This window comes from Cygnus olor, chromosome 1 (assembly GCF_009769625.2).
Source record: "Cygnus olor isolate bCygOlo1 chromosome 1, bCygOlo1.pri.v2, whole genome shotgun sequence".
Taxonomy (NCBI): Eukaryota; Metazoa; Chordata; class Aves; order Anseriformes; family Anatidae; genus Cygnus; species Cygnus olor.
Genome location: NC_049169.1, coordinates 98214365 through 98225457, shown reverse-complemented (window position 1 = coordinate 98225457; position 11093 = coordinate 98214365). Strand labels below are relative to the sequence as shown.

Below are 11093 nucleotides of genomic sequence, written 5' to 3'. Positions count from 1 at the left end.
GATGAAAATGCAGCTTGAGAACCTGTTATCTGTGGGATGAGAGTCCTCCCTCAGCTGGGATGTCCCCGCAAAGCACGCTTCCCAGCGTTATGCTCCAAAACTTCTAGGCAGCATGGTCTCCTCTTCATGATAGATAAAGCTGGGTCCCGTTTACTTTAACTCTGCCCCTTGCACTCACAAATGTGCTTCTGTGCTTTACCTCAATCCCCGTGGTCTGAAATGCCCTGCCAGATGGAGCTGCCCCATCTCCGTGGGGAGGCTGTGCTGCAGAGCCTGTTGTGGGGAAATCCTTCCCACTGACCCGACTCTCTCTTCTTTTGCTAAGTTCCTGCCATCGCTACCGGTTGCAGCGGGAGAAGGAGACGACCTTTCTCCTTTTTTGTGCTGCGTGACCGTCAATCCCTTCCAGGAGAGTGCAGAGCAGCGCTGAGCCCCGCGTGCGGCTGGAGTTTGCAGTGATAAAGCTGGTTGTTTTCCCTCTCCTCGCACTGCCCGGCTTATCTGGGTGCCTGAGTTATGTTAAGTGGCGGGTGCGTGCCTGCTCTCCGTTCCCCTCGCTGCTTTTGCTCCTTGGATTTCAATTCCAAACATGGTTATCCCTCTGGGGTCCCTCTCCTCGCGGCTGCCAAGAGATAGACATACCGAATCCAACCCGGGCGCCCTACGCTCCCCTCCCCGCAGCTCTCTCACGGGCTCTATTTTCACTGCCAGAGGGCTGGCGAGAGGGGCAGTGCAACCAGATCTCCGTCCGGTCCCGGAGTATTCCAGCTAATGGCCTCTGCTTTCTCTTCGACTGAACTCTTTCGGCCTCCTGTTTGCCAGCTCCGTTTCCCTCTGGTGCGGCTAGGGAGGGGGCCGGCCTGATCTGTGGGCCACGAAGAGAGAAAAACAAACGCTTTTGGGATTTTCTAGGCGCGAAAACGTCCGGCAGTGCTTTAGCATGTTGCTCTGAAGCGTGCTGCCGTGGGACCCGCCGGCACTGAGGAGGAGGAGGAACAGCCCCCCAGCAGCTCTGGTTTCAGACCTCTTTACGTATGACAATAGTTTTTTAACGCCAGGAGGCCAGGGAGGGTGGGCAGCGGGGCAGGATGAGCGCCAGCAGCCCCTCTTGGGACCAGGCTGTCCTCCAGCCTCCTGCGTGCGATGCCTGGAAGGAGCACATGGAGGGAGCAGCCTACCAGCTGGCCAGCTGCATCGTCCTCCTGGGCTACATGGGGGGCAGCGGCATCTTTGGGTCCCTCTACATCTTCGGCCTCCTGGCCCCAGGCTACTTCTGCTATGCCCTGTGGGGCTGGCTGAGCGCCTGCGGGCTGGACGTCTTCGTCTGGAACATGCTGCTCGTCTTCGTCTGCCTGCTGCAGCTGGCTCACCTGGCTTACCGGCTCCGCAAGGACACCATCCCCGAAGAGTTTGACCTTCTCTACAAGACCATGTACCTGCCCTTGCAGGTGCCCCTGGAGGTCTACAGGGAAATTGTGAAATGCTGTGAGGAGCAAGTGCAGCCGCTAGCCCGAGACCAGAACTACGCGGTGGAGGGCAAGACGCCCATTGACCGCCTCTCGCTGCTGCTCTCTGGCAGGTAAGGACCCTCACATTTCTGAGCAAAGTCTGGCAGAAAAGTGCTGTGGCTTCTTCTTGTGGTTCTGCCCCTCTGCAGAAATTAGGGTGGTGATCCTTCCCTTCCTCTGAAAGGGCCCTGCAGTATGCATCTGTGTTTTGGTTTTGTTGTTTGCTTGTTTTTAATTTGCTTTTGGGGTTTGGCTTTTATTTTTTTTCCCTAATATAAATTAAAATATTTCAGGGAATGGTTTGCAGCATCAAACAATATGTAGTGGAGCTGCCAGCTCAGCCTCGCTTGTGATAATGCTGGGGGGGTCCTCACCTCTTACTCTGTGATTTTATTTCTAACGGGAGCAGACCTGGAGCCTAAAGGCTGAGAGAGAGTGTTTCTGAGGGCAGGAAGGAGATGTCTGAACCTGTGGCCTCTGTGGGTACCAGACACACCTCTGTGATGTGGGTGGCCAAATACACTGAGCAGCAGTCTTTGGTTCACCTGCTCGCCCTGGCCAGCAGCACTAAGGCAGAGGCTCTGCTCCCTGTTCCCAACACCTGAACCATCAGGGCTCTGAATTTTTTCACTTTGAGGTCATTTCATCAAAGAGTGAGTACACCCCTCTACTGGACACCGCCTCATCAGGCTTCATTCCTTTCTTGTGCTCTTATGCTTTCATGCTGTTCCTTCCCCCAGACCATCAAGGAGGACCACAGGGACCTGGGGATGGTTGCAGCTGACTGCCTGCAAGTCACATCCTTTTGATTCTTTTTGGTTATTGACTGAACTGTGCCGATGAAGTACTGGCATTTGTTCACCTGAGAGCCTGTGGCATGCCTCTATGCCTCTTTTCCAGTTTGCAAAATCCAAATGCAGAATATAGTAGCAATATTATCTTCCCAGCTGCTGTCAGGCACGTGGCATTAATGTCAGGTGAGAGTGGGAAGGGAAAGAGACCTGCAAGTGGGAGCAGTGCTGAGCTGTGAGTGTCTCACAAGAATTTTCCTTTGGGAAGATGAGCCCAGCATCACCTGGAGCTCATAGTTTATTGCAGTGGTCCGTCCTCTCTGGTATGAGGTGAGGGGGTGCATGAAGAAGAAAAGTTGTACTTGCTTTTTCGGTGTTTGTCCTTTTTTTTGGGATGTGTTAAGGATATCATGGTAACAATGACCAGTGCTGAATGTCAAAGCACTGGGAGGAAACTGGGTACGTGTATTTCCTTTACGTGCCTTTCCCTTTACCAAACCCCCGTGCTGAGCAGCCTGCACTGAAGTGCACCAAGTCTGTAAATAAAATCCATGGAGATGGGATTGGATTTGCATTTCTTGGTACCCACTCTGTTTCCTTGTGAGGCCCTTGCTGACCCTGCAGAGCTTTGTTGCTCTTGAGCTGAGCAATAGCAAGGTAAGGTGGGCTTGGGAGGGCAGGATGTGCCTGAATCACAAAGTCTTGCAGTCCCTGACCTGTCCAGGCACCACATCTAGCTGGCTGGCAGTCACCAGTGACCCAAGCCCTGTGCCTCCTGAAAGCTGGAATTGCCTGTGAGCATCGTGCAACTGAGGAACGTGGTGACAGGAGGGAAGAGGCCCCAAATCATGCAGCGATGTGGTGGCACAGAGCTAAGAATAGAGCTTCAGTGTGCCCTGCCGCTGCCTGGGGCTGTGCGGTTCCTCTCTGCTATGCAGTGGGGCTGGGTGGGGGTTCGATCTTGGCATTGTTAGGCGGTTGTAGCAAAAATAGGAGAAAGTCGTGCTTAGAAGGCAAAGAGGCCAGGAGAAGTTGAATGATAATGTGCAGCAAACTATGGGCTTGCAGCGTGGTGTGCAGGAACAACGGCCAGTGGGATTTGGGGGAAGGGTTCTGCGGCATCCCAGCCTAGAGGTGGGGATTGCCCTCATGCAGCTCTGAGGAAAGGAGGAAAATGCCAGCAGAAAGAGCCACAGTCAGGCTGAGAGGTACTTGAAAAGCAGCAGCCTCACAGGCTAAGAAGTCCTGGTTTGGGACCAAGCATCGCACCTGTGGGGGCTGGCTGCGTAGCACGCAACAAACCAGGCAGATTACAGGGCAGTGAATCTCATTTCCGTGGAGCAAAGGGGTTGAGTCCCAGAAACTGGAGCACTTTCAGCTGTCCCAGAGGGGACCGGGGACGTGTGTGGCAGGGAGAAAGCCTCTCCTTGCTGGTGGGACTGGCTCCTGCACACGGTGTGGTCATGTTCATGGGGTGCCTGCTCTGTGGTCTAAGCCTGCGTATCTCTCCTGTCCTCTCGGCAGGGTCCGAGTGAGCCAGGACGGGCAGTTTCTCCACTACGTCTTCCCCTACCAGTTCCTGGACTCTCCAGAGTGGGAATCACTGCGACCCTCTGAGGAAGGGACTTTCCAGGTAAGCCCCCGACACCAACACGTCCACCCCAACGTGCAGCTGGCCGGCCGTGCCTCCCTGCGTAAGCGTGGCAAAACGCGGCAGTGATGTAAATCCATAAATATCCCCTTTCTGATGGTGATGTGTTTGGGGTGGAGAAGCAGAAAGGCTGATTCACGCCTGAATATGGTCCTTTCTGAGCACAGGAATCCCTTGCTGAGAGGCCAGACCAATTCTTATTTGCAGCAACCGAGAGGGTTTTGCTCTTGCTGTCAACACCACCGTATTTGCTTGGCTTTCCTTCTGGAGGAGATTACTCAAGCCCACATCTCTCTGCCTCTAACTCACAAGCCAGGACAGGCTGATCCCTATCAGGATGTCAGTCCTGAGTGTGCCAGTTAGGGCATATGGGGAGGGACTTTTCTAATCCCTTGGGAGCGTGGGACAGCCATGAGGGAATGGTGATGCTTTCTTACAAGAACAGCCAAGTTCAGACTTGGCTAAGCCGGGGCAGCTCCCCAAATCTGCTTTCCCTGGCTCTGAATTTGGCCTGTGTACTGTGTGAGGGGGCTCATGATAGCTGGTACTGAAAGCTCTGCTGCCACCACTGATCACGGTCTTGCAAGAGTAACGGTGGCAGTCGGTGGCTGGCCGTGTGACAGTGGCACAGGGCTGCAGGTCCTGAGCAGAAAATGAGATATCAGGCCAAGATAATGGGGTAGGTGAGGGCAACAACAGCACGGCTGTGTTCTGCTCCAGGCTTCAACCCAGCAGCAGATTGTTGCTGGCTCCTGGATGGTGTTTGTGTAAGAGTTGAGCAGGGAGAATGATACCCGGTGCTCCTAGAGGGGAAATTCTCCTTCTAGGGTGGGAAACAGACAGCTGGATGGTGTGCAACCTGAGAAGACATCTGTATTGCCCTCTGAGCTAATTTCTGTGGAACTGAATGTTCCCAGAGCTCCTGAGCATCCTTATCTGTGGTGTGTGAGATAGCTGGGGAGCTCCTGCTCTGCAAGATGTGGCTGGTTGGGGAGGTCAGTTGTGCCAGACACTGGGGTGGGGAGGTGCTGTCCTAGGTGGGGAAAGGCTGCAGCAGTGTGCCAAAAATGCCTAAAATCTTGTCTGCTTACTGAGGAGTATGAAGAAGTATCAGGCTGTGTGAGACCAGCATTCAGCAGGTGAGACTTTGACAGGTCCTTGTTCCTGGCAGGACGTTTCTCTTGACACCCATGGTTGGCCATGGTGACGTGCTACCTTTGGCAGACACACTAGTCACTTTTATCCGAGTAGTTAATAAGACTCTGTGGCTCATCTCAACCTTATCCCCAGCATCACAATCATCTGGGTTAAAAAAAAAAAAAAAAAAAAAAGGGACATTTGATTCTGGGGCTTTGCTGGAGGAAGGTATGGAAGGCTTCTCTCGTCCAGGTTTTCCTCACGGCCGCCTGGATCGAGCAGTTTCAGTTCCGGGCCCACTGAAAAGTGGCAGAAGCTTGACTCACTCCATGAGGAGAGCTGGTTTCCTCATGCTTTCTGCTTTGGCCACATCTTCTTCCCACAGAGCTGCTGGCTCCCAGTGCCCGCAGGAGTCAGGTTTCGCAGCTGGCACGTTCCCCCAGGAGCTCTGATGGTGCTGGAGGTGTTCGTGAGCGAATCCTGTCCTGCTGCCCTGGTTAGGAGACAGCTTCTGTGATCACAGCTCACCTAATCCCTTGCGGGAAGCAGAGGGTTTCGATTGCTGCACTAGAAGTTGGTTAGGAAAAGGACATTCTACTCATTGCGGTTTCCGTGTCACCCTTAATCCCACTCACCTTGGCCTGGGGAAGTTCTCGGGTTTTAGCTCCTGTATTTCTTTCATACAGCAGCTGCTTGTATGGCAGTGGCGTTGGATATCAATCCCAAGGACACGCACTTGCAGCCAAGCTGTGTTCAGCTTCCCAGTGGCCCTCTGCCATGGTGGCAGGCCAAGGAGACCCCTGGGTATAGAGCGAAAGGGAGCCCCCAGGATATTTCTGTTCCGACACTTGTTCGCATGCCGGTGTCTCCATTACACTCGGATGTTCTTCTTTAGCCCAGGAGTGTTTGACCCTTTGTGTGTTTGTTTTATTATTATATTTATTGCAATATACAGTCTTGTGTTGTGTATATAAATGTTTATTATCGTTAGCCTGATCTTATAGGTAGCAGAATAAATGGCTGTAATCATGTTGGCAAAACCCAAAGCAAAACAAATGCAACCAAAACCAACAGCAAAACCAACCAAAATTGTTTCCTTGGGGAAAGGAAATCAGCAGTGGGTGAGGTCGTATCTGACGTGGTTCTCCAGCCCCACCACCCCTGAGGAGAGGTGTGGGTGACCCCCAGGAGCTGGGGCTCACTCTGCTCCCTCCCTGCCCTGCAGGTCACGCTGACGGCCGAGACCGACTGCAGCTACGTGACCTGGCCGAGGCGGCGGCTCTACCTCCTCCTGAGGAAGGACCGCTACGTCGCCCGCCTCTTCTCCTCCCACCTGGGCTACGACATCTCGGAGAAGCTCTACTCCCTCAACGAGAAGCTCTTCGCCAAGTTCGGCCTCCGCTTCGACATCCGCTTGCCCAGCCTCTACCACGTCCTGGGGCCGGCTTCCTCTGAAGGGGAACCAGAGGAGGCTGAGGAGCTGCAGCCCATGCCGCCGCCTGCCCACGGACCCGCTGGTGCCTCCGAGGCCCCTCCGCAGCCTCCACCACCACCACCGCCGCCGGCTCCGCGCCCCCGGGCCTCCCGGCCCGAGAGTGACCTGCTGGGTGAGGATTCCACCAGTCTTGTCTTGGAAGATTTTGCTGAGTTGCCGGGGTCTTTTATGGACTATGTGAGCGAAGGGGAGTATATGAAGTGAGGGCGCACCCGGCACGGGCACGTGTCACCCCATGTGGCATCCCTGCGTAAGTACCCGCCGGCGGCAGTGAGTCATTCCCCGGCCTCTCGCCTCTGCTTGCCGCGGGCTTGCTCCTGCGCAGAGCTGGGGAGGAGTGCAGGTGGCTCTCCTGGGGTCCCCAGGGGCAGATCCCATGGCTCTCCTGGGGTCTCCAGGGGCTGGGGTTTGGTACACCCCAGAGCAGAGCAAAGGCTGGTGGCCACCAGCACAGGACGCTTCTCTGCTGACATGGAGGCAAGTGTACAAGCAGGTATGAACACCCACCACACATCCCTTTTTTTCTCCAAGGAAATCACCCAAAATGCACCCCTTGATTGCCAGGTGCACCTATTTGGTCTTAATGGCACCAGGAAGGTCTGTGACACTGCTGTGAGGTCTGCTGCGCTCTGCAGCATTTTTCACCGGCTGCCACAGAGAACTCCAGGACTTGTCCTTGATCTGCGTGATTTTAAGCAAAAGGAGGGTAAAGGCTTTATTCCAGCCATCAGTTGCACAGTGGGGTGGAAAAACCGATAACCTGGCCATAGGAAGCTCTTCCCTGCCCTGTCCTCTGTGCATCTCCCCAGGGAGGTAGAGGCACTGTAATGGTGTCCAAGTGTGCAGGAGGTACATGAGTTGCCCACAGGGACAGCACAGACCCAACCTGCTCACTACAAGGTACAGCTGAGCCTGGAGACACTCCAGTGTTGAACTGAGAAGGGTATCTGCAGCTGAGAGAGCAGACAACTGGGCATAGGTTAATCCACCTCCAGGGCTTGATAGTGGGGAGCACTGTGCATCATTGTTCAAGGTCTGCAATGAGCCTGGGGGGCTGGCAGGCTAAGCATTGTTTTAACATGCCCCCAGACTCTGCTTTTTAGTGAGTGGGAATAAGATGCTTTCCTCCAAAATGCCAGCTCCTTACTCTGCATGGGGGAAAATCCCTAGGCCTGAGGGATGTTGGAGCAGAGCAGCAACGCAGGTGAACAGAAATAGATGGTAGGGTGGCTTGTGCTTGAAATTCAGATCCAAATGGCTGAGGGATAAATTCCATGCTGAGCTACTTTTAGCCAGCTGCTGCACGCCAGCTGCAGCCTCCAAATGTGCATTCCTGCCCCCGCTGAATAAAAGCTGCTTTCTGACATCCAGTTGCCAGACACTAAGCCCGGGATTGGGATTTCTGTCCTAGAAGAGACCATTGCATGAACCCCGTCTGCGTGGCAGCAAGGAAGTTGAATATAGTTTTTGAAAGCAGTAGAACTGGAAGATCTTCCTGTTTTTGTACAATTCTGCCATGAGTTGAGTCACATTCCTGCTCCTGTACTGCTTCCATACCTCCAGACTTGAAATCTTGGACATGGCAGAACTGGCCAGGAAAGGAACAAGCGTGTCTGGCTTTCCTTGAATTGGATAAAAAATGAGCAACAGCTTTGCTTAATTTATTTTTATTAAAAAAAAAAAAGGCAGAAGGCAGAGAGGAGAAAAATAAAATCTTCACTTGTTTTCTATCTGCGAAGTTCTATTAATGTGACAGTCCCTGGTAGACTGCTGGTGATACGAACTTGCAACTTTTTCAGTCCTTACTTGGAGAGGCAGGAACGTGAATCATTTATGAGACAGCCATCTTCTTAACTGTCAGGCATTTCTGTTGAGTGGACGCAATCAAAAATAAGTGCAGTTAGTGTCATAAAGGGGGTAAAGTCACTTTGTATGCTTTGCTTGGATCTTGTCTTCTCGGCACAAGGATGTCCATTCTCAGGTCATTGGCAGAGTTCTCCTGGTTGATTAAACTCAGTATAAACCAAAATTTCGAATGCAAATTAAAAAAAAAAAAAAAAGAGTGGAGGGAAGGAGGCAAGGAACACCGCAGCTTTTTTTTTTTTTGGCTTTTTTTTTGTCATGAGATAACACTATGATCATGCACGCAAGAGGTGCTTGTGTGTGTTAGGAAAAGCTTGTGGGACACAATGCAAGGCTATGCTTTCTTTCACAAATTCCTTTTAAAACATGCTGGGAGATTTCGTCTTTCCAGGTCTTGTGAATGAGGCGATATCAATGTGGGCTGATACTTGGAGTAGAGAGCTGTGATAAAAACACAAATGTTTCATAGGCCAGTAGTTGGGATGGGAGAAGGAGGATGATCTTTCTTGTCTGTCAGTGTGGAGGCAACAACCAGCATGGCATTTTTATTTCTAAGGTAATTAGATGAAGAAATGCAAACTCAGTGTAGTGAGCCCATCACATTGGAAGGAGCACATCCTTGTTATTCTGCTCATGTCTTAGTATCCAAGTTGTATCCCAATTGCATCACCATCCAAGCAGCACACCAGCAGTTGTCACATCAGAACTCTATTCCTCCATGACTTGAGTGCAAAACAAACAGCAAAACTTGGTGACGGAGAGGAGCTGCGGTCCTCTCCTGGTCAGGCATTAACCACAGCCCAACAGATTATCTGAGCAGGCCTGTCGTGGCCAAGGGAAAGCACTTTCATAACATATGCTTTAGAAGTGGTGAAAACATTAATAGTAAACAGGGATATTCCCTGCAGTGTCATTGTTTGAAGTACACTATAGCCACGATCCCGGCAGTCAGAGCTCCCCCAGGGCTTTCCCCTGTTTTGAGCTCTCATCCGGCTCCCCAGCAGCTTCCAGCCTGGGTAATTACCTTCTGTCTCTCTAAATTCCCCTTGCAGAAGTGCTTCTGCGTACCACCTTCCTTATCACTGTTGCAATAGCCACCTTGCTGTGCCACAGTGCAGAAAACAATTTTTGAATCACCACAGTGCTGTGAAGGTCACAGAATCATCTAGGTTGGAAAAGACCTACAAGATCATCAAGTCCAATCATCAACCTGACCTACCAAGTCCCATCACTAGGCCATGTCCCTTAGTGCCATGTCCAGGTGTCTCTCAAATACCTCCACAGATGGGGACTCCACCAGTTCCCCGGGCAGCCTGTTCCAATGCTTGATCACCCTCTCTCTGAAGAAATTATTCCTAATGTCCAACCTAAACCTCCCCTGGTACATCTTGAGGTTGTTTCATATGAAATTTTCATGTGAGATGTAGTGATCTGCTATACTTACCTAGTTCTTGAAAGAGTTTCTAGACTGCTTATGAATAAGACAGACCGTGCTATGATAAGCACATTCTTTCTGAAGAGGACAGATATTTCAGTAACTTGCCTGTTTGAAAGAGACAGGTTCAGAGATTCTGTTCAAAACTTGCTTCAACAGCGTACTGCTGTATATATAGCTCAGTGCTCCCTTGCAAACTAAGCTTTATTCCTCATATGCACCTTCAAACAACCAAAAGCCACCTGCGTTTTCCCCCTTTCATGACACATTTGCCCTAGCCTGTTGCTTTGCAATGCTTGCAATATGCAGAGCTGCTGCTACTTAGTTCTGTACAGTTGCATCTGCGGGCTGGCTTCTGTCTGGTGGGTGAGACGGATGGGTGCTTGTTGGCCTGTATATCAGTATCTGAGTGAGTAGGAACTGGTTTACACCTGCTTCATGAGTAAAACTAAAGTTGCTGTGGGCTTTGTTTCACCGGTATCAGAGGATGTGCTTTGAAGAGCTTCGTTTTTGTTGCCTCAGGTGGGTGGGTAACCTCATCTGCTGATTTACCATGTGTGGAGGAATTGCACAGTTTTGCATGCTAATTTCAGAGGAGAGGGGAGAAGGAAAGGTAATGGTGGGCTCCATGAGGTTTGTGTGTTGGAAAAGTTTGGAAGACGAGTTATTCCTGTGATAATAATGGTGCTTTCTTTTTTTGTCTCTCTCTCCTCCCTCCCATTTTCCTTCCCCCCCCACTGCTTTCCTTCTGCAGCCTCTGGAAACCTCCAGAGCTACCCCAACCCTCTCTGCAAAGGACGAGCCCCCCTGGCTCCCACTCAGACCCCTGAGCTCTAGGGAACAACAGGCTGTTTGGATCCCAAAGCCCCTCCGAGGGCACGTCTGCTCACTCACGTTTCTGACCAGATAGACACTCTTTGGCACGCACCGAAACGTCTGCCCGCACAGACACGTACACTCAGGAGCACGTGAAGCACGCGCGTGGAACTGCAGTGGCACTCCAGCACCTCCCACCCCCACGATGTTCGCCTGGAGCTGCCGGCCCCAGGGAGCTTCCCTGGCTTGATTTTTAGTCCGAAGTGTGTCGGCAGCTCTGATACCACAGCACACCGATACGGCTGCAAGCGACACGAGCCTGCTCACAGGATCTGTGTTCCCTTTTGTTTAATGATTCCCATTAAAGACAGAGATGAAACTGTTGGTGTTTGAGGAT

General features: G+C 51.9%; 1 protein-coding gene across 2 annotated transcripts; it reads left to right on the top strand.

The window, feature by feature from the left end:
• Positions 1–469: 469 nt before the first annotated feature.
• POPDC2 (popeye domain containing 2) lies at positions 470–11076 on the top strand. 2 transcript variants are annotated; one of them, XM_040571706.1, is made up of 4 exons: positions 470–1579; positions 3824–3932; positions 6313–6832; positions 10635–11076. In XM_040571706.1, the coding sequence occupies exons 1-3, from the start codon at positions 1089–1091 to the stop codon at positions 6784–6786; spliced, it is 1074 nt and encodes a 357-aa protein (XP_040427640.1). In that variant the 5' UTR covers positions 470–1088; the 3' UTR covers positions 6787–6832; positions 10635–11076. The 2 variants fall into 2 exon arrangements, with proteins under 2 accessions (XP_040427640.1, XP_040427636.1); XM_040571702.1 differs by having other exon boundaries at positions 472–1579; positions 6313–6694.
• The last annotated feature ends 17 nt before the right edge of the window (positions 11077–11093 follow it).